Source organism: Mobula birostris, chromosome 29 (assembly GCF_030028105.1).
Source record: "Mobula birostris isolate sMobBir1 chromosome 29, sMobBir1.hap1, whole genome shotgun sequence".
In the NCBI taxonomy this organism is placed as follows: domain Eukaryota; kingdom Metazoa; phylum Chordata; class Chondrichthyes; order Myliobatiformes; family Myliobatidae; genus Mobula; species Mobula birostris.
The window spans coordinates 21,683,698-21,706,793 of record NC_092398.1 but is presented as its reverse complement, the minus strand read 5'-3'; the positions used below and the strand labels follow the sequence as shown (position 1 = coordinate 21,706,793).

General features: G+C 54.5%; 1 protein-coding gene across 1 annotated transcript in view; it reads left to right on the top strand.

The window, feature by feature from the left end:
- Nucleotides 1-4,093: 4,093 nt before the first annotated feature.
- LOC140190285 (voltage-dependent L-type calcium channel subunit alpha-1D-like) overlaps nucleotides 4,094-23,096 on the top strand; it is a 52,183-nt gene continuing 33,180 nt past the window's right edge. The window contains 9 exon segments of the mRNA XM_072246885.1: nucleotides 4,094-4,110; nucleotides 4,266-4,405; nucleotides 5,307-5,410; nucleotides 8,098-8,237; nucleotides 8,764-8,906; nucleotides 15,159-15,311; nucleotides 15,860-16,056; nucleotides 19,108-19,211; nucleotides 20,105-20,271. Coding sequence (XP_072102986.1) covers nucleotides 4,094-4,110; nucleotides 4,266-4,405; nucleotides 5,307-5,410; nucleotides 8,098-8,237; nucleotides 8,764-8,906; nucleotides 15,159-15,311; nucleotides 15,860-16,056; nucleotides 19,108-19,211; nucleotides 20,105-20,271 — 1,165 coding nt within the window.

The following is a 23,096-nucleotide window of genomic DNA, read 5'->3' as shown; positions in this document are numbered from 1 at the left end:
GACTCTAGCCTCCTGCCAAGCCTCACCTCAAGCCTGAAGACTCTAGCCTCCTGCCAAGCCTCACCTCAAGCCTGAAGACTCTAGCCTCCTGCCAAGCCTCACCTCAAGCCTGAAGACTCTAGCCTCCTGCCAAGCCTCACCTCAAGCCTGAAGACTCTAGCCTCCTGCCAAGCCTCACCTCAAGCCTGAAGACTCTAGCCTCCTGCCAAGCCTCACCTCAAGCCTGAAGACTCTAGCCTCCTGCCAAGCCTCACCTCAAGCCTGAAGACTCTAGCCTCCTGCCAAGCCTCACCTCAAGCCTGAAGACTCTAGCCTCCTGCCAAGCCTCACCTCAAGCCTGAAGACTCTAGCCTCCTGCCAAGCCTCACCTCAAGCCTGAAGACTCTAGCCTCCTGCCAAGCCTCACCTCAAGCCTGAAGACTCTAGCCTCCTGCCAAGCCTCACCTCAAGCCTGAAGACTCTAGCCTCCTGCCAAGCCTCACCTCAAGCCTGAAGACTCTAGCCTCCTGCCAAGCCTCACCTCAAGCCTGAAGACTCCAGCCTCGTCCTGCCTGCCTGCCAAGCCTCGTCCTTGCCTAGTTCTGGGGTCCAAGCCAGAGGCAAGACCCAGGTACTGGGTCCTTGTCCAGTCTCTGGCTCGGAGTCCAAGCCCGGGCTCCTAGCTCTCTTGTCCAGTCCTGTTCCAGGTTCCCAGTTTTCGTGTCAATGTCCTTGCTTTCACCCTGTATCCTAGTCTTGTCAGTGTTTGTGTCTTGCACTTGGGTCTGTTCCCAGCCACCGCCTTATGACATCTCCAAATCTCAATTTAGGTTCAAGTGCAGCCTCTTGAACCTTGTCCTTGCAAGTCAAACCAGGCCTGGGTCTGGCAAACCTTCTCCAGGCTCCCTCTCACTCACCTAATAATAAAAAAAACAGTGAGGGGTGAGAGGGAGAGCAGCAGAAAGTGAAGGAAGTGGGGAGGGAAATGGAGAGGGGAGAAAGGGAGAGCGCAGGCCTTTCCCTTTTTGAGGCATTGTTCCTTGAAGGTGTCCTGGATGCTGGGGAGGCTCATGACCTTCATGGAGCCGGCTGAGTTTGTAACTTTCTGCAGTTTCTTTCGATCCTGTGCAGTGGCCCCTCTGTACCAGACGGCGATGCAGCCAGTCAGAATGCTCCCCAAGGTACATCTGTAGAAATTTTGCAAGTGTTTTTGGTAACATACCAAATCTCCTCAAACTCTGAATGAAATGTGGTCGCTGTCGTGCCTTCTCTGTAGCTGCATGGATATGCTGGGCCCAGGATAGATCTCCGGGATGAAAGAGGGAAAGAGGGAAGAAAGAGATGGCAAGAGGGGACTGAGAGAGGGAGAAGACAAAGCAGAGAGAGAGAGAAGGAGGGAGAGTTGCAATATGAAGAGATACAGGAAGAAATATGGAGAGAGGGAAGGAGAGGAGAAATAGAGAGGGAGGGAGATGCATGGAGAGAGAAGGAGAGTAGAGAGATATAGAGGGAGGGACATGGATTGAGGGAAGGAGAGAAAGGAGAAATATGGAGAGAGGGAAGGAGGGAGAAAAATATGGAGACTGAAGGATGGAGAGGAGAAATATGAAGAGATGTAGGAAGAAATTGGGAGAGGGAATGCAGGAGAGATGGAGAGGGAAGGAGAGAAGTATGGAGCGAGGGAAAGAGAAAGGGAGGAAAGAGTGAAGGAAGGAGGGAGAAAAGAAATATGGAGCGAGAGAAGGAGGGAGGTGAGAAATATGGAGAGGAGAATTATGCAGGGTAGAACACTGAGCTGGGAATGTGGACCACAGATGCACTGACGTATCCCAGTTGCAGACAGATTAGAATCCAGTCCGTGCACTGAACATGGGAACCGGGAGAGGAGCCGGTGGTGAAGAATCGTGCACACGCCCCCCACCCTCCTCCCCTAGGACAGGATTAATCTGCTGCCGAGCCGTATTCCCAGGCGGCGGGCGGATTATAAGAGTGGGATTAATGGAGGGGGTGGGCTGGCCATCCCTGGAGCAGGGACGGAGACAAGACATCAATATACGTAGGATGTGCAAGTTAACGCTCGAGGCTCGAGCGAGAGATCCGTCTCCCCACATCGAAATTCAGGAAGGTTCTTACAGACATGTTCCAGTCAAGGAGGGAGAGCGGTGAGTGTGTGTGGGGTGGGAGGGGTGGTCTGTTAAAGGAGGATGATGGGGGGGGGGGGGATGGGGAGGGAAAAGGATCAGCTGGATAGCGTAGGGTAGGTCCTCTCTCCTCTTTCATTTCTTCCCATTATCACCTCCCCTTCCCTCCCCTCTGCTTCTCCCACCTCCCTTTTCTCGCCTCCTCCTTCCCTCTGTAAACCCCACACCCACCATCGCCAACTCCCCTTACTCTCCGAATCACGCTGCCCCTCACCCCACACACTCCCCTCCCCTCCTCCCTCACCTTCCCCTCTCTTCCCTCCCCTTCTTCACACCCTCAACTCCGCATCTTGCCCCTCCAAATTCGGTTCCCCCATCCTCTGCCCTCTCTCCTCCCCTGCCACTCCTCCCATCCCTTTCTCCTTCTGTAACACCCCTACCTCTCCTCCCCTCCAACCCTGCTGCCCCACACCCTCTCCCCTCCCTCTCCGTCCTCCCCCATCACTCTTCACCTCCCACCTTCCGTCTCTTGCCGGTACCTCCTCACCTCCAACTTTGCTGCTGTCTCCCCTCTCCTCACCTCCAGTCCTCCCTCTGTCCTCCCCTCCAACTCTTATTCCGTCTCCCCTCTTCCCCCCCTCCACAAGAATGATCCTCGGGGTGGAAGGGTTAACGTGTGAGGAGTGTTTGATGGCTCAGGCCCCTCAGGCCCTGTACTCACTGGAGTTTAGAAAGATGAGAGTCAGGATCTCATTGAAACCCATCCAATGTTTGAAAGGCCTAAACAGAGTGGATGTGGAGAGGGTATTTCCCATGGCGGGGGAGAGGTGGTTCAAGAGCAGAAGGAACAGCCTCAAAAATTGAGGGATGTTCATTTAGAACAGAGATGAGGAGGCATTTCTTTAGCCAGTGGGTGGTGAATCTGTGGAATTCATTGCCACGGACGGCTGTGGAGGCCAAGTGTTTGGGTGTCAAAGGTCACGGGGAGAAGGCAGGAGAATGGGTTGAGAGGGATGATAAATCAGCCATGATGTGATGGTGGAGCAGACTCGATGGGGCCGAATGGCCTAATTCTGCCCCTGTGTCTTCTGGTCTCTGCCTCCTCTCTCTCTCCCCCCAACGCCACACCCACTCCTCAGCCTTCACCCTCTGCCCCTCCCCGTGCCTCCCCCAGAGACGCTGTGGGACTAGGGAGGGGCCTCCTTGGCCGCCAAGTTCCCTTGAGCCGGATCAAGCAGCCGGAATTAGCCAGAATTAGCCGGGGGATTGGGAAAGGTGATTCCTGCAGACCAGGGTCTCTCCGGCCAGGATCCAGTCTCAGGCTGGACTCGAGCAACGGGCCTCAGTGGGCAGAGGTGAACCTGGACCCTTAAGGCATTCCGAGGGTCCCCAGTGGGATCGCCAAGCGGAGCACAGGAGTGATCCCACAGATCACAGGCAGAAAGGTGAGTTCAGGGTGGGGTGGGGGCAGCTTCATAGCGGAGTTAAAGACAGAGCGGGAAATGGATCTGGGCTGGAGGGAGCCACACAGACCGGGAGTGGTCTGAGGGAGGTAAGGGGTCAAGGAGATGGGGATGGGTGCAGGGGAGGGAGGGGGTCACGGAGATGGGAATAGGTGCAGGGGAGGAAGGGGGATCATAGAGATAGGGACGGGTGCAGGGGAAGGAGGGGGTCACGGAGATGGGAATAGGTGCAGGGGAGGAAGGGGGGATCATAGAGATAGGGACGGGTGCAGGGGAAGGAGGGGGTCACGGAGATGGGGAGGGGTGTAGGGGAAGGAAGGGATCAAGGAGATGGGGACGAGTGCAGGGGAGGGCAAGGGGTCATGGAGATGGGGGGTGCAGGAGAAGGAGGGGGTCACGGAGATGGAAGGGGTGTAGTGTAGGGAGGGGGCTCACAGAGATGGGGAGGGAGGAGGTCATGGACACAAGGAGAGGTGCAGGGGAGCGCGGGGCTCACAGAGATGAGGACAGATGCCAGTGGGGTCACTAACCACACCCTCTCCCCTCCCCACAGGCGATCAGTCCCCCAGCCCTTCCCAGGACCCCGTGGACTCCCCCGACCCCAGCGAGGGATCCCCGTGCGATTGGCCCCTGGAAGCCGAGATGTCGGACCCTCACGGATCACCGGGCAGCACCCGCGGCCGGCCCACCGGAGGCGCCTCCAACACGGTCGGAGCAAGTCGCAGGGGGGCTCCACAGGGAACCGAGCCCCCCGCGCCCTCTACTGCCTCACCCTGAACAACCCGATCCGGAGAGCCTGCATCAGCCTTGTCGAGTGGAAGAATCCTTCAGCACCACTGCGGGACCATCCCGTCACACACTCCCAGGGTCAGACACACCGTCCCATCACACACTCCCAGGGTCAGACAGAGTGAAACCCCCTCCACACCGTCCCATCACACACTCCCGGGGTCAGACACAGAGTGAAGCTCCCTCCACACCGTCCCATCACACACTCCCAGGATCAGACAGAGTGAAACCCCCTCCACACCGTCCCATCACACACTCCCAGGGTCAGACACACCGTCCCATCACACACTCCCAGGGTCAGACACAGAGTGAAGCTCCCTCCACACCATCCCAACACACACTCCCGGGGTCAGACACAGAGTGAAGCTCCCTCCACACCGTCCCATCACACACAGCAGGGTCAGACACACCGTCCCGTCACACCGTCCCGTCACACACTCCCAGGGTCAGATACACCGTCCCATCACACACTCCCAGGGTCAGATACACCGTCCCATCACACACTCCCAGGGTCAGACACACCGTCCCATCACACACTCCCAGGGTCAGACACAGAGTGAAGCTCCCTCCACACCATCCCAACACACACTCCCGGGGTCAGACACAGAGTGAAGCTCCCTCCACACCGTCCCATCACACACAGCCAGGGTCAGACACACCGTCCCGTCACACCGTCCCGTCACACACTCCCAGGGTCAGATACACCGTCCCATCACACACTCCCAGGGTCAGATACACCGTCCCATCACACACTCTCGGGTTGAGACACAGAGTGAAACTCCCTCCACACCGTACCATCATATACTCCTGGGGGTCAGACAAGGGAAGACTTTAGCTGTGTGTGTGTGTGTGTGCGTGCGTGTGTGTGTGTGTTTCAGAATCCCTCCCCTTTGTTCTCCGTCTGCCTTTGCTTTTCCTTGACCGACCCACAGACCTTTCGACATCCTCATCCTTTTGACTATTTTCGCTAACTGTGTGGCCCTCGCTGTGCACATCCCCTTCCCCGAGGACGACTCCAACAATGTCAACCACACCCTGGTGAGTGCACGCACCTGACCTTTAACCCTACTCTCATCCCCCACTCGACCCCTAACCCCATGGTGAACCCAGGACCCCCAACCCTTCATGAACCCACGCAACTCCCCAATCCCACAGTCAACCCACATGACTCCTGATCCCTGAGTTGACCCCCTAATCCTGTGGTGACCCCTCATGACCCCCTACCCTGATGATTAATCTACACAAGCCCAACCCCAAGGTCAAGCTACACTTGACTCTTCCTCCATGGTGAACCCACATGACCCCTAGCCCCTTGTGAATCCACATGACCCCTAACCCCATGGTTAACCTACACTTAACCCCTAATCCTCCTGGCCACCCTTCTTTTGAACCTTGATTGGTATTGGTTAATTATTGTCACATGTACTGAGACACAGTGAAAATCTTGCCTTGCTCTCTGTTCATACCGATCTGATCATTGCACAGAGCATTGAGGTAGAACAAGGTAAAGCAATAACAGAATTCAAAATAAAGTGTCACAGTCACAAAGAAAGTGCAGAGCAGGTAAATGTAAGGTGCAAGATCGTGACAAGGGGGATTATGAGGGCAAGAATCCATTTTAATGTTCAGGAGGACCATTTAACAGTGGGGTAGAAGCTGTCCCTGAGCCTGGTGGGACGAGCTTTCAGGCTGTTGTATCTTCTGCCGGATGGGACGGGGGAGAAGAGGGAATGTCCAGGGTGGGTGGGGTCTTTGATTCTGTTGGCTGCTTTACCGAGACAGAGGGAAATGTAGACGGAGTCCATGGAGGGGAGGCTGGTTTCTGTGATGTGCTGAGCCGTGTCCACAACTCTCTGCGGTTTCTTGCGATCTCAGGCAGAGCGGTTACTGTGCTGAGACGTGATGTATCTGGATAGGATGCTTTCCGTGGTGCATCAATAAAAATCGCTAAAGGTCGATGGGGACATGCCAAATTTCGTTAACCTTTAGCAGAGGCGTCGGCAAGCTTTCTAGCCCATGATGTGTATGTGGTTGGGCCGAGGCAGGCTTCCTTGTGATTTCCACCAAGGACCTTGAGGCTCTCCACCCTCTCGAGCTCAGTACCATTGATGTAGACAGGAGCGGCTGGGGCTCCTCAGCTACACCCTCCACCCCACGTGTACCCTGTCCTTGACCCTTCACCCCGTTCAGGTCTCCTGGCTCCATCCTGGCCGCCTCCCCCACACCACGATGCTGTCTCCTCACCACCGCTCCAACAGCGTGGTGCTCCCTCCTCACCTCCCCTCCCACACCACAGTGTTCCCTCACTCCCTCACTACCCATCCCATGGCAGAGCTCCCTCACGTCACCTTTGACAGGTCGCCCTCCTTACAACCCCTCCCACAGCACGGGGATCCCTCCCCACTCCTCCCACAGCTCGGGACTTCATCACTACCCCTCCATGGCACGGGCATCCATCACTACCCCCCCAAGGTACGGGGCTCCATCACTACCCCTCCACAGTACAGAGCCCCCTCCTCACCCCTCCACGGTACGGGGCTCCCTCCCACAGTATGACACTTTCTCCCCTCCCCTCCCGCAGTGCAGAGCTCCCTCACCACCCATCCTGCAGTGTGAGGCTCACTCCTCATCCCTCCCACAGTGTGAGGCTCCCTCACCGCCCCTCCCACAGTGTGGGGCTCCCTCACTATCCCTCCCACAGTGTGAGGCTCCCTCACTATCCCTCCCACAGTGTGGGGCTCCCTCATCATCCCTTCCACAGTGTGAGATTCCCTCATGATCCCTCCCACAGTGTGAGGTTCCCTCACCGCCCCTCCCACAGTGCGGGCTCCCCCACCATACTTCCCACAGTGTGACACTTCCTCCCCTCCCACAGTGCAGAGCTGCCTCTTCATCCCTCCCACAGTGTGAGGCTCCCTCACCACCCCTCACACAGTATGGGCTCCCTCACCGCCCCTCCCACAGTGTGAGGCTCCCTCACTGCCCCTCCCATAGTGAGGCTCCCTCACCATCCCTCCCACAGTGTGAGACTCCCTCATGATCCCTCCCACAGTGTGAGGCTCCCTCACCACCCCTCCCATAATGTGAGGCTCCCTCACTGCTCCTCACACACTATGGGACTCCCTCATTTCTCCTCCCACTACACAGGGCTCCCTCACCGCCCCTCCCATAGTGTGAGGCTCCCTCACCGCCCCTCCCATAGTGTGATGCTCCCTCACCGCCCCTCCCATAGTGTGAGGCTCCCTCACCGCTCCTCACACACTATGGGACTCTGTCATTTCTCCTCCCACTACACAGGGCTCGCTCACCACCCCTCCCACAGTATGGGCTCCCTCACCACCCCTCCCACAGAGCAGAGCTCCCTCGCACAGCGTGGGGCTCCCTCTGTGATCCCCAGACACGCAATTCCGGGAGAGGGGAATTGACATTTCAGATGCTAAGTGGTTAAGCGGATTAACAAACAGTGCGGACAGTTGGAGATTAGCGGGGGCAGGGGGCAGCTCAGGAGGCTAGGACAACGTTGACCCAATTTCTGAAGACAATCCTTCCCCACTGTAATTAAATCCGCCTCTCAGCATCTGCACCGAGACCTTTTAACAGGGACGTCCTCTGGTTTCGGAAACGGTACTCAATGACGTCAGGGGTGTTGAGGAGAGAGCGCCACGCGGCGAGAGGGGCGGCGATAAGGGAACACTCTTTGACTCCTTCCTTTCGCCTCTCTCCAGGAGCAGGTGGAGTATATTTTCCTGATCGTGTTCACGGTGGAGACCTTCCTGAAGATCGTCGCCTATGGACTGGTCATGCACCCCACAGCCTACGTGAGGAACGGCTGGAACCTGCTGGATTTCGTCATTGTCATCGTCGGGTGAGGCATCTCCTGGAGGATTCAAACTTCCCGGTGGTTCCATTGCCCCAACGGTCCCTCCACCCCCACCTCCACACTGTTCCGGGTTGCCCTGGAATTCCCTCCTTTCCTCTCCACTTCCAGCTGTGGGAATGTTTCTACATCGGAAAAGAGGGGGTAGCAGGAGAGAGAGGGGCTGAGTGGACTTCTAATTCTGCTTCTCCTCCCTCTCCGCACCCCCCACCTGCATCCCACTCCTCCTCCTCCCTCCCTTCCACCCCTTCCCCTCTCCTTCACCTCCGTACCCCTCGCCTCCCCCCTCTCTCCTCCCCTTCTCCCCTCCACTCCTCCCTCCCCTCCCCCCTTCCATCATCCCCTCCCTCTTCCTCTCCTCCCTTCCCCTCTCCTCCTCCCCTCACTCTTCCCCTCTCTCTTCCTTTCCTACCTCCTCCCCTCGTCTTGCCCTCCCGCCCCTTCTCCCCATTTCCCTCACTGCCTCCTCCCTTCCCCTCTCTCCTCCTCCTCTCTCTCCCCTCTCACCTCACAGGTTATTCAGCGTTGCCCTGGAGAAATTGACTCACACCCCAGGGCAGAGCCACCACATGGCGGGGAAGGCTGGAGGCTTCGACGTGAAGGCCCTGCGCGCGTTCCGGGTGCTGCGACCCCTCCGCCTGGTCTCGGGGGTCCCCAGTAAGTCTGCCCACTCTCTCCCACTCCTCCGTTAAAACTCTATCCAGAGTTCCTTGGCCTACATCACCCCCTCTACTCAATTCCCATGTGCCAAATCAGCCGCTCTGGTCCCCTTTAAATCTCACATTAAACTTGTGTTTTATCCTGGGGGATAAAGACTGTGACCTCATGATTTTATAAACCTCCATAAGGAGCAAGTGTTTTACAGAGAGGGTGGTGGTCGAGGCTGATACTTTAAGGACTTTTAAGAGACAATTATATAGGCACATGAATGTGAGGAAAATGGTGGAATATTGTGAAGGGCCACTTGATTACTAAATTAATTGGCTCGGTACAACATTGTGGGCTGAAGGGCTTTGTTCCTGTGTTTAACTCTCAGCCTCCTTCTCTCCAGTGAAAACAGTCCCAGCCTGTCCAGCCTCTCCTTATAACTCAATCCCTCCAGTCCCGGGAATATCCGGGTGAATCTTTCCTGCCCCCTCTCCAGCTTAATGACATCCTTCCCATAGCTGGGTGACCAGAACTGTTCACAATACTCCGAGTGTGGCCTCACCGACGTCTTGTACAGGTGTAACGGGACGTCCCAACTCCTGTACCCAGTGTCCCGTCCCATGAAGGCCAGCCTGGCAAACACTTCGTTCACCACAATGTCTAAATTTTTAGGGAACCATGTCCCTGGGTCTCTCTCTCTTCTACAGCTCTCACTATAAAGTCCTGCCATTCACTGTGTAAGTCCCATCCTGATTTAACTTCCCAATACACATGCTGGCCTTGGATAGGGTCCAGAGGAGGTTCACAGGAGTGATCCTGGGAATGAGAGGGTTACACAGTGCATTGAGGTAGAACAAGGTAAAACAATAGGAGATTGATTGCAAGATAAAATCTAGAAGATTTGCAAGGACGCTGCTTGGATTGGAGAGCATACCTTATGAAAATAGGTTGAGTGAACTTCGCCTTTTCTCCTTTGAGTAACGGAGGATGAGGGGTGACCTGTTAGAGGTGTATAAGATGATGAGAAGTATTGATCATGTGGATAGCCAGAGGCTCTTTCCCAGGACTGAAATGGATAACACGAGGAGGCATAGTTTTAAGGTGCTTGGAAGTAGGTCCGGGGGGGATGTCAGTGGTAAGTTTTTCACACAGAGAGTGGTGGGTGTGTGGAATGCACTGCCGGCGACAGTGGTAGAGGTGGACACAATAGGGTCTTTTAAGAGACTCTCAGATAGGTGCATGGAGTTTAGAAAAATCAAGGACGATGCGGTAGGAAAATTCTAGGCAGCTTCTCGAGTAGGCGACATGGTCAGCACAACATTGTGGGCCGAAGGGCCTGTAATGGGCTATAGGTTTTCTCTGTTCTATGTTCTAATAACAGAATGCCGAACAAGGTGTAACAGCTGCAGAGAAAGTGTGCTGCGGGCAGACAACAAGGTGCAAGGTCATAACGAGGGAGATTGCAAGGCCAGGAGTCCAACTAGTGAACGGTTCAATAGTCTGATAGTAGTGGGGTAGAAGCTGTCCTCGAGCCTGGTAGGACGCGCTTTCTGACTTTTGTATCCTCTGCCCAATGGGAGAGGGGAGACGAGAGAATGTCTGGGTGGGGGGGGCTTTGATTATTACGCAGACTCCTTTACTGAGGTAGGGGGGAGTGTAGATGGAGAAGAGGCTGTCACTGTGATAGGCTGGGCTGCGTCCTGGGCTTCGCTGGTAAATTGTACAGGTATTAACTCTCAGCAATAACGATCAGTTTGAACAACACTGATCTGTATTTGCTGACAAAACACCTTTATTAGCTCTCAACAACAAACACCTGAATTTACACAACTGAATACCTGTGCAAACACCTACTAGGCTTTCCTGACCTTCCATGAGCAGTCAAAGGAGAGGAGAGTTCATGTCCAGGAAAAGAAGTTTACACTGGCCAGGTGTCGCTCTTAAGGCTGGTATACCCTCCACAGTTCCGATGTGGAGCCATCACTTCTGCACTGGTTGGTCTCCCCAGAGTTGTCACTGCCCCACCCCCGATATCCTCCATTCTTAAACTCTCCTGATCAGATCAATCTGCTGTCTCACGATTCCATCGGCTCGGACTCATCTGCAAGAGTTTCCCAGAATCACATTCACGATCACCGATCTATAATCGCAAAATTCGTGGCTTTACGGCAGCGGTACAGTGCAATCACTGTTCCCTCGCGGCCACACAGTGGCTGAGGTGCCCCCACACACGTAGCCTTCATTGCCATGCAGCTGGAATTTTCTTCTTAATGTTGTATTAAAGAGCTGTGCAGGGTTCAGTCTGTGTAAAAATTTCCTCCGCAGAGGAACGGTTGATCTGCGCAGTTATACAAAAATTAGGGGGAACGTTGAGCACAATACATAAAAAAAAATGTAAAATCAACAATATATTTAAGGAGTTGGTGTAAGAGGGAGGGCATAAGACTTTTGGATCTTTGGGCTTTCTTCCAGGGAAGGTGGGACCTGCACAGAAGGGACAGTTTTCACCTGAACTGGAGGGGGACTAATATCCCAGTGGGAAGGTTTGTTAGTGCTGCACGGTGGGGTTTAAACTGGAATTGCAGGGGGATGGGAAGCAGAGTGCCAGAACAGTTAGTGGAGAGGTTGTGGAGGCAGATGTTGGGAAGATCTCAGACAAAGTCGGGAATCAAAAGGTTGAGCATGGTGCGACTAGTCTCCTGAGCTGTGTATATTCCAATGCAGGAAGTATCGTAGGAAAGGCAGATGAGCTCAGGGTTTGCATCAACACCTGGAATTATGACGTTGTAGCCATTACTGAGACTTGGTTTACAGGAGGGGCAGGACTGGCAGCTCAGTACCCTGGGGTTCAGTTGTTTTAGACATGACAGAGTGGGACGGATTAAAGGAGGAGGGGTGGTGTTATTAGTCAGAGAAAATGTCACAGCAGGGCTCTGTCAGGACAGACTGGAGAACTCAACTTGTGAAGTGTTATGGGTGGAACTGAGAAATAAGAAAGGTATGACCACGTTAATGGGGCCATAATTACAGAGCACGCAACAAATCCTAGGGATTTAGAGGAATACATTTGTAAAGAGATTGCAGATTGTTGTAGGAAAGATAAGATTGTCATAGTGGGTGATTTTTAACTTTCCACATATTGACTGGGACTCTCATACTGTAAAAGGACTAGACGGGATAGAGTTTATCAAATGTGTTCAGGAAGCTTTCCTTCATCAGTTCATAGAAGTCCCAACAAGAGAGTGTGTGATATTTCATCTGCCATTAGGGAATGAGACAGGGCAGGTGACAGATGTTTGTGTAGGGGAACATGTTGCATCCAGTGATCACAGTGTCATTAGTTTCAAAGTAAATATGCAAAGAGACAGGTCTGGTCTGTGGGTCAAGATTCTAAAGTGGAGAAAGGCCAATTTCGATGTACCAGAAATAGTCTGGTAAGTGTGGATTGTGTCAGGATGGTTTCTGGCAAAGGCATCCTTGGAAGGACCCCCACTACCTAGGACATGCCCTCTTCACACTGTTACCATGGGGAAGGAGGTACAGAGAGGTGAAGACACACACTCAGCAATTCAGAAACAGCTTCTTCCCCTTTGCCATCTGATTTCTAAACAAACATTGAACCCATGAACACTAACTCACCACTTTTTTTCCTTGTTATTTTGCACTTAGTCCCCTCCTACACTTACACACTTAGTCCAGCGGTCGTGGAGCAAACGGATCCTTCTTTGTAGAAGTCGGCGTCTTGGACCTCCAGATGGTCCACAGCAGGGGTGATTGATAAGTTTGTGGCCTAAAGTAGAAGGAGATGAGTTATACAGCTTTCGTTATATGCACATGCAGTTCAACTCTTTGAGTGATTATGCAGGAAGTTTGAAGTTAATAAGTCATATGATCTGGTTAGCAGAACGGTAATCCATGTTGGAGCCAAAGCAGATGGGGGAGATCTTCAATGCATTCTTTGCATCTGTATTTACTCAGGAGACAGATACAGAGTCTATAGAAGTGAAGCAAAGTAACATCAACTTTATGGATGCCATACAGATTACAGAGGAGGCTACACTGAGGCAAATCAGGGTGGATAAACCCCCAGGCCTGATGAGGTGTTCCCTCAGATTCTAAGGGAGCAAATGCAGAAATTGCTGGGGCCCTCACAGAGATATTTAAAACATCCTTAGCAACAGGAGAGGTACCAGTAGATTGAAGGATAACCAGTGTTGTTCGGCTGTTTAAAAAAGGCTCTAAACAGAAACCAGTAAGTTATAGTCCAATGAGTCCAACACTCATTGTGGAAAAGTTATTGGAAGATATTCTAATGGATCAAATATACAAGTAGACATGGACTGATTAAGGATAGTCTGCATGGCTTTGTGCATGGTAGATCATGTCTAACCAATCTTACAGAGATTTTCAAGGAAGTTACCAGGAAAGTGGATGAAGGCAAGGGAGTGGATGTTGTGTGCATGGACTAAAGTAAGGCATTTGACAAGGTCCCACATGTGAGGCTGGTCAAGAAGGTTCAATCACTCAGCATTCAGGATGAGGTAATAAATTGGATTAGACATTGGCTTTGTGGGAGAAGCCAGAGAGTGGTAGTAGATGTTTGCCCCTCTGAATGGAGGCCTGTGATAGGCGGTGTGCCGCAGGGATCAGTGCTGGGTCCTTTGTTATTCACCATCTATATCAATGATCTGGATGATAATGTAGCTAACTGGATCAGCAGATTTGGAAATAGCACCAAGATTGGGGGTGCAGTGGAGAGTGAGGAAGTCTATCATGGTTTAGATTAGATTAGATTAGATCAGGTTATGAGGACACTCAGTCCTCATTTATAGTCATTTAGAAATGCATGCATTAAAAAATGATACAATGTTCCTCCAGAATGATATCACAAAAAAAACAGGGCAAACCAAGACTAAAACTGACAAAACCACGTACAGTAATTATAACATATAGTTACAACAATGCAAAGCAATACCGTAATTTGATAAAGAGCAAATCATGGGCACGGTTAAAAAAAAGTCTCAATGTCCTGATCGACTCACCATCTCACGCAGGTGGCAGAAGGGGGAAACTCTCCCTGCCATGAACCTCCAAGCACCGACAACTTGCTGATGCATTGGAAGCACCCAACCGCAGCGGACTCTGAGTCTGTCCGAAAACTTCGAGCCTCCGACCAGCCCCTCCGACACAGCCTCTCCAAGCATCATCCTCTGCTGAGCGCTTCGACCCCGCCCCGGCCGCCGAGCAACAAGCAAAGCCGAGGACTCGGGGCCTTCCCCTCTGGAGATTCTGGACCACACAGTAGCAGCAGTGAAGCAGGCATTTCAGAAGTTTCACCAGATGTTCCTCCATGCTCTCACGTCCGTCTCCATCAAATCAGGATTGTGCACGGCACCTTACTTGACAAATAACAGGCATCACCACTGGAGTGGCTGCTGCGAGCTACGTCACGCCGCCATCTTCTCCTCTTGCTGAGGGATCTGCGTCGGCTGGGAAAGCTAGCTGAAAAATAGCAAAGAGAATCTAACGTAGACAAGTACAATGTTTTGCCAACCAGGGTAGCTCTTACACAGTGACATGGAGGGCGCTGAGGAGTGTGGTAGAGCAAAGCAATCTGGGAATACAGGTCCATAATATGTTGAAAGTGGTGTCACAGGTAGATAGGTTGTAAAGAAAGCTTTTGGCACATTGACCTTCATAAGTCATTGCATTGAGTACAGGAGATGAGATGTTATGTTGAAATAGTATAAAACGTTGGTGAGGCCTAATTTGGAGTAGTGTGTGCAGATTTGGTCACCTTCCTACAGGAAAGATGTAAACAAGGTTGAAAGAGTGAAGGGAAAATCTACAAGGATGTTGCCGGGATGCAGGACCTGAATTATAAGGGTGGAGGGGGAGCAAAGGGGAGGAGGGGGAAGGATTGAGGTGAAGAGAAAATTGAATAGGTTAGGACTGATTCTTTAAAACATAGCAGGTTGAGAGGAGATTTGATAGAGATATTCAAAATTATGAGGGGTATAGATAGGGAAATACAAGCAGGCCTTTTCCATGGAGATTGGGTGAGACTACATCAAGAGGTCATGGGTTAAGGGTGAAAGGTTTAAGGGGAACGTGAGGGGAAACTTCTTCACTCAGAGGGTCATGAGAGAGTGGAACGAGCTGCCAGCACAAGTGGTGCGTGTGAGCTTGATTTCGATGTTTAAGAGAAGTGCCAGGCCGGTATGGTGCCTGGGGTTCTGACCACTCCGCGCTGTCCCCCAGGTCTGCAGATCGTACTGAACTCCATCATGAAGGCAATGGTGCCCCTGCTCCACATCGCACTGCTGGTGCTCTTCGTCATCATCATCTACGCCATCATCGGCCTCGAGCTCTTCATCGGCAGGCTCCACAAGACCTGCTACTACATTGGACAGGGTGAGTGGGGGCGAGTCTGGCAGCGAGGGGGAGAGGCAAAGGGTGGAGGTGGGGAGGACTGAGGCAAAGGTGAAGGCTGCACAATACGTGTTACTACACCAGAAGAGGAGGAGCGGGGATGACGAGGAGAGAGAGGTGGGAGGGGAAGGAAAGAAAGTTGGAGGGGGAGAGAGCAACGGGCAGAGGTGCTGTGAGGAGAGAGTGAGGCAGGAGGGGAGGGGCAGCGAGAACGTAGGAGTGGGGAAGGAGGAAGAGGACCGTGTGGAGGGGAGGGGGAAGGAGAGGGAGGGAGGGGAAGGGGGAAGGAGAGGGAGGGAGTGTTGTTGCGGGGATGGGTGGAGGGGATAGTGAGAGGGGTGCAGGGAGAGAGGGAAGGGAGGCAGTAAGGAAGGAGGGGGCGGAGGGGCAGTGAGGGACCACTGGACGAGAGGCTTTCAGGATGGAGAGGAGAGGAGGAGCGGAAATCCTTTACTCCCAGAGATGGTGGCTGGACGACTCCTGAGCCCTGACCCTGTTTTCCACCCCACCCCCCACCGCCTCTCCGAAAGATATCCTGGCAGAGGAGGAACCGCTGCCCTGCGCCTTCTCCGGTAACGGGAGGCAGTGCACGGTGAACGGGACGGAGTGCCGGGGCCGCTGGGAGGGTCCCAACGGCGGCATCACCAACTTCGACAACTTCTTCTTCGCCATGCTGACCGTCTTCCAGTGTATCACCATGGAGGGGTGGACCGACGTCTTGTACTGGGTGAGAGTGAGACCTCCTCCCCTCCCCATCCTCCCTTCTCCCCTCTCCATCCTCCCATCCCTACCCCATCCTTCATCCCTCCCTCCCCTCCATACCCCCCTACACCCCTCCATCCCTCACTCTCCTCCCTCCAGTGTATCACCATGGAGGGGTGGACCGACGTCCTGTACTGAGTGAGAGTGAGACCCCCTCCCCATCCTCCATCCTCCCCTCCCCATCCTCCATCCTCCCGTCCCTACCCCATCGTCCATCCTCCCGTCCCTACCCCATCCTCCATCCCTCCCTCCCCTCCATCCTTCCCTTCACCCCTCCATCCCTCACTCCCCTCCCTCCAGTGTATCACCATGGAGGGGTGGACTGACGTCCTGTACTGGGTGAGAGTGAGACCCCTCCCCTCCCCATCCTCCCCTCCCTACCCCCCTCCATCCCCTCCCTCCAGTGTATCACCATGGAGGGGTGGACCGACGTCCTGTACTGGGTGAGAGTGAGACCCCTCCCCTCCCCATCCTCCATCCTCCCGTCCCTACCCCATCCTCCATCCCTCCCTCCTCTCCATCCCTCCCTACACCCTTCCATCCCTCACTCCCCTCCCTCCAGTGTATCACCATGGAGGGGTGGACCAACGTCCTGTACTGGGTGAGAGTGAGACCCCCTCCCCATCCTCCATCCTCCCCATCCTCCATCCTCTCTCTTCCCCATCCTCCATCCTCTCTCCTCCCCTCCATACCCCCCTACACCCCTCCATCCCTCACTCCCCTCCTTCCAGTGTATCACCATGGAGGGGTGGACCGATGTCCTGTACTGGGTGAGAGTGAGACCCCCTACCCATCCTCCATCCTCCCCTCCCCATCCTCCATCCTCCCGTCCCTACCCCATCGTCCATCCTCCCGTCCCTACCCCATCCTCCATCCCTCCCTCCCCTCCATCCCTCCCTTCACCCCTCCATCCCTCACTCCCCTCCCTCCAGTGTATCACCATGGAGGGGTGGACTGACGTCCTGTACTGGGTGAGAGTGAGACCCCTCCCCTCCCCATCCTCCCCTCCCTACCCCCCTCCATCCCCTCCCTCCAGTGTATCACCATGGAGGGGTGGACCGACGTTCTGTACTGGGTGAGAGTGAGACCCCTCCCCTCCCCATCCTCCATCCTCCCGTCCCTACCCCATCCTCCATCCCTCCCTCCTCTCCATATCCCCCTACACCCCTCCATCCCTCACTCTCCTCCCTCCAGTGTATCACCATGGAGGGGTGGACCGACATCCTGTACTGGGTGAGAGTGAGACCCCCTCCCCATCCTCCATCCTCTCTCCTCCCCATCCTCCATCCTCCCCTCCCTACCCCATCCTCCATCCCTCCCTCCCCTCCATCCCTCCCTACACCCTTCCATCCCTCACTCCCCTCCCTCCAGTGTATCACCATGGAGGGGTGGACCAACGTCCTGTACTGGGTGAGAGTGAGACCCCCTCCCCATCCTCCATCCTCCCCATCCTCCATCCTCCCCATCCTCCATCCTCCCCATCCTCCATCCTCTCTCCTTCCCATCCTCCATCCTCTCTCCTCCCCTCCATACCCCCCTACACCCCTCCATCCCTCACTCCCCTCCTTCCAGTGTATCACCATGGAGGGGTGGACCGATGTCCTGTACTGGGTGAGAGTGAGACCCCCTACCCATTGCACCCCTCCATCCTTCACTCCCCTCCATGGAGAGGTGGAGCAACATCCTGTACTGGGTGAGGATCACTCTCCCTCCTCTCGCTCCACTCTATTCCTCTCTTGGCTTCTCCGGCTTCCTCAACATTTGCTTCTCTCCCTGTCCATCCATCACTCCCTCCCTCTTCTCCCCTCCCCTTCCCTCCCTCCTGACGCTCTCTTCCTTCCTACCTTCCCCTGCCTCCCCGCAACCCTGCCCTCCCTTCCTGCAACCCCTCACTCTTTCCCTCGTGGCCTTTCGCTGCCCCCCACACTACAGGGTAAAGGGAGGGTTTCCCATCTCTCATCCCTCACCAGGTCCCATCTCTCACTGGGGAGGAGTGAGGAGGAAGAGAGGGTGGGAGGGTGAGGGAAGATGAGAGAGAGAGGGGGGGAGGTGGCGAGAGAGTGAGAGGGGAAAGAGGGAGGGGAAGAGACAGGAAGGGAGAGTGAGAGAAGGGAGATAGAGGGTGAGGGAAAGAGAAGGGGAGGGGAGAGAGGGAGGAAGGAGAGAGACAGATAGTAATTTGTAATAAATATTATATACAACAGGACAGTCAATATAACATAGAAATACAGTTGTGTCAGTGTGAATTAATCAGTCTAATGGCCTGGTGGAAGAAGCTGTCCCGGAGCCTGTTGGTCCTGGCTTTTATGCTGCGGTACCGTTTCCCGGATGGTAGCAGCTGGAACAGTTTGTGTTTGGGGTGACTCAGGTCTCCAATGATCCTTCAGGCCCTTTTTACACACCTGTCTTTATAAAAGTCCAGAACCATGGGAAGTTCACAACTACAGATGCGCTGGGCTGTCCGCACCACTCTCTGCAGAGTCTTGCGATTGAGGGAGGTACAGTTCCCATACCAGGCAGTGATGCAGTCAGTCAGGATGCTCTCAATCATACCCCTATAGAAAGTTCTGAGGGGGAAAAGAGAGGGAGGAGGGAAATTGAGGGGGCAAAGGACAGAGAGGGGTGATAGTGAAGACAGAGAGGGAGGGAGAAGGAGAGAAAAGAGAGGGAACGGGAGGGAAGGCGCGTGAGAGAGATAGGAAGGGAGGCAGAGATGGGGAGGGAGTACTCTAACTCACATCTCATTCATGCCTAGACAGCTCCCTCCGTCTTTCTGTTATCTCCTCCCCATTTCTTCTACTCTCCCTCTCTCTGCTACCCATCTTTCTCTCATTCCCTTCCTCCCCTGTCTCCTCTCTCCATCTCTCCCCATGTCTCCCTCTCTCTTTTCCCCTCTACCTCCCCTCTCTTTTTCTGTCTATCCCCTCTCACACTCTCTTCCCTTCTTTCTCTCCCCCCCATTCCCCTCTCTTTCTCTCACCCTTCCTCTCTCCCCCTACCCTGCCTCGCCCCTCAGACACAAGATGCCATGGGTTACGAGCTACCCTGGGTTTATTTCGTCAGCCTCGTCATCTTCGGCTCGTTTTTCGTCCTCAACCTGGTGCTGGGAGTGTTGAGTGGGTGAGTATCCTCTCAGGTTCCTCCCTTACACTCCCTCCCAATACTGCACCCCCCTCCCTCTCGGGACCCTCCCCTTACACCCCGCTCAGGTACTGCAGCCAATCCCCCTGCCCATCTCTGTCCCCTTTCCTTCCCCCTCTCCTCCAACATCGGTCTATTGCCTCCTCCCTTGCCCCTTCACCTTCCTACCCCCTTCCCACTTCCCGCACCCAGTTTACCCCTCTCTCCCCATCTCTCCCCCTCTGTCTCACCCTTTGTCCCTCTCTTCCCCCCTTTCATTTCTCTCCCTCCATCCCTCCCTCTCTCCACCTGTCCCATCTCTCTCCCCCTCTCTCCTCGACTAATCCTGATCCCTCCCTCACCTCTCCTTCCTCCTTCCTTCCTTCCTTCTCCACACTTTCTGTCCTGTGTCCTGCTCTCAAACACTCTCTCCCTCCCTCACTCCCCCTCTACTTCTCTCTGCCCCAGTCCCCCACTCTTCCTCTCCCCTCCTTCTCTCCCTTCTCACCCCTCCCATCTCTTTCTCCCTCTCCTCCTCATCCCCCCTCTGCCCTCTCTCCCCTTCCCCCTTCCTCCTCTCTCCTCTCTCTCTGCCTCACCACCATTTCCTCCCTCTCTCCCCCTCCCTCTCCCCATTCTCTCTCCTTCTCACACTCTCCACTCCTCTCTCCCCTTCTCCCCTCCCTACACCCCTCTCTCCCTCTCCCCTCAATCACACCCTCTCTCTATCCCCTCCACTCCCCCTTTTAACTCAATCTCTCTCAACCTCTCCCCCTTTCCCATTTCCTCTCTCGGGTGGGGGCGTGAGGTACGGGAGGGGCCGTGAACGTGACATGACGTGACCGACCCCCCTCTGCCCACTCCTCCCCCTCCCCTGAACCCACCGCGTGAAGCGAGTTCTCCAAGGAGCGAGAGAAGGCGAAGGCGCGCGGGGACTTCCAGAAACTGAGGGAGCGCCAGCAGATGGAGGAGGACCTGAGGGGCTACCTGGACTGGATCACCCAGGCTGAGGACATCGACCCCGACGAGGAGGACCAGGAGGCGGGTGGGAAGCACAAACGTGAGTCCCAGGCCTCCCCGGGCGAGGCGGAGGGAAGTCCAGGAGGGGAGAGGCGGCAAGGAGATTGAGGGAGAGAGGCAACAGAGAGAGTGAGAGAGGATGAGAGACGGGGGGACGAGGGAAAGGGGAGCGAGACAGTGGGAGGGGCGGAGAGGGAGGAGAGGTGGGGATAGAAATGGAGGGAGCGGAATGGGGATGGGGAGTAGGGAGGGGTGAGGGAGGAGGTGAGAGCGGGAGATGGGGTGAGGGGGAGAGAATGGGGGAGTGAGAAAGCAGAAGAGGGATGGGAAAGAGGGAGGGGGAAGTGGTGAAGAGATTTGCTGAGGGGAGGGAGAGGGGAGGAGGGCTAAGAGATCCTCTATCTCCTAGAGGTGAGGGGAGGGAGAGGGGAGTGGGAGGAGAAGATGTGAAGCGAGAGGGAGGGAGAGATGTTAAGGGAGGAGAGTGGAGAGAGGGATAGGGTGACAGAGAGGGGGAGAAGTAGAGGAGGGGTAGGAGAGAGAGGGAAGCGGGAGAGAGGAGATTGAGATTGGGGAGAGAGTGGGGATGACAGAGGGTGAGAGGGAGAAGGTTGAGAGAGGGGGGGCAGAGAGCGGGTGGAGGTGACGGGGGTGAGAGAGAGGGGCAGAGAGGAGGAGGGTAGAGAAAGAGAGAGGGGCAGAGATAGAAGGATGGAAAGAGGAGAGATTGAGGGATAATGGTTAGAGAGAGGGAAGTGTAAGTGGAAGAGAGAGGGGATTGGGATTTTGGGAGGAAGATTGGGGGAGACGGAGTCATGGAGATAGGTTTCAGAAGGGTATTGGATGAGCAGAAGGGGAGAGAGAGAGAGGGTGGAGGTGACAGAGGTAAGGGAGAGGGGAGAGAAGGGGGTGAAGAGGAGGAAGAAAGTGGGATGAGTGAAGGAGAAAGGGAGGGGGATTGGAAGGTTGGGAGGGAGATTGGGGAGAGGGAGTCGCGGAGACAGGACTCAGAAGGGTATCAGATGGGCAGAGGAGGAGAGAGAACACGTGTGTGCTCAAGATGGGTGAACACCGAAGTTCAAAGAGAGAGGAGCAGGGTGGTTTCATGTCTGAGGTCCTCACCAGGACAGAGTCGCACAGCACAGAAACAGACCCTTCTGCCCATCTTCTCAGTGCTGACCAAGAAGCCAGTCCCATTTGCCCATGTTTGGCCTGTATCCCTCTAAACCTTTCCTACCCCTGTACCTGTCTGAGTGTCTTTTAAATGTTCACGTACCTGTCTCAACCACTTCCTCTGGCAGCTCATTCCATATTTGGCCCACCCTCTGGGTGAAAAAGTTGCCCCCTCAGGTTCCAATTAAATCTCTCCCCTCTCACCTTAGACCTTGTCCCTCTAGTTTTAGACTCCCCACCCCCTGGAGAAAACGACTGACCATCCACCTTGTCTACCCCCCTCGTGGTGTTGTAAACCTCTATAAGGTCACCCCTCAGAGTCCTTCACTCCGGGGAAAACAGTCCCAGCCTGTCCAGCCTCTCAATGCCTCCAGTCCCGGGAACATCCTGGTGAATCTTTCCTGCCCCCTCTCCAGCTTAATGGCATCCTTCCTATAGCTGGGTGACCAGAACTACACACAATACTCTGAGTGCGGTCTCACCAACGTCTTGTACAGGTGTAACGGGACGTCCCAACTCCTGTGTTTGGTGTCCTGTCCGATACAGCCAACATATCAAACATCTTCTTCACTGCCCTGTCCACCCATATCCACACTTACAGGGAACCCCTGGGTCTCTCTGTCCTGCAACATTCCCCGGGTCCTTGCCTTTCAAGGTCCTGCCCTGCCTAGTGTACCCAAACTCCAACACCTTCCCCCTATCTGGATTAATCTCCCTCTGCTGTTCCTCGAATGGGTTATTCCTGATGGACCCGGGGCAGGATGGTGGGTCTGCTAGAGGGGAACGAGGCATTGAGGGATTTTATCCAGAAGGTCAGGCGGCGCCAACGGAGGGTGAAGCTCGGAGACCAAGTGACGTGGGGTGGACACTGGCCATTGGGTTCGGTCTGAGAGAGAGAGGGAGAGACAGAGGGAGAAAATTAACCTGAGCTTGAGAAACCATTTCTAAACTTTCCCTTCTTTCCCTGTTCTCCCCATTCCCTTCCCCCATCTCTGTCTGTCACCCTCCTCTTGTCCCCTCACTCTCTCTCACTCCCTCACTCTCCTCTCATCCCCTCATCCCTCTCTGTCCATTACTCTCCTCTCATCCCCTCACTCTCTCCCACTCATTCCTCTCTCTCTCCTTCCCTCCCTCCTTTACCTTACTCATACTTCCTTGGTTTCCACATTACCTCCCTTATTCCGTTCTCTCCTTCATTCCCTCCCTCCCTCATTGTCCTCTTCCATCCCTTCCTATCCTCATTCACTCTCTCTCACCCTCTGCCTTCCTTTGTTCCCTCACATTCCATTCCTCCCTCATTTCCTCTCACTACCTTTCCTCCCTCCTTCCCTCTCTCCCTCCCTCATTCACCTCCTTACATCCTCATTCCCTCACTCTTATCCTTCACATGCATTCCCTCCATCTGTCATTCCCTTCCTCCATCATTCAACCCCACCTTCACTCACTCCCTCCCTCCCTCCCTCTATCCTTCCCTCATTCCCTCTCTCTATCTCTCCCTGATTCCCATGCCTCCGCATATTTTCCTTCCCTCCAATAACCCTCCCTCTATTCCTCCCTCTATTCCTACTTCATTCCTTTGCTCCTTGATTCCCTCCCTCATTCTCCCCGATTTCTTTCATTCAATCATTCCCTCCCTCAATCCGTCTCCGATTCTCACCCTTGTTCTTTCACTCCCTCTCTCCCTCCTTCCCT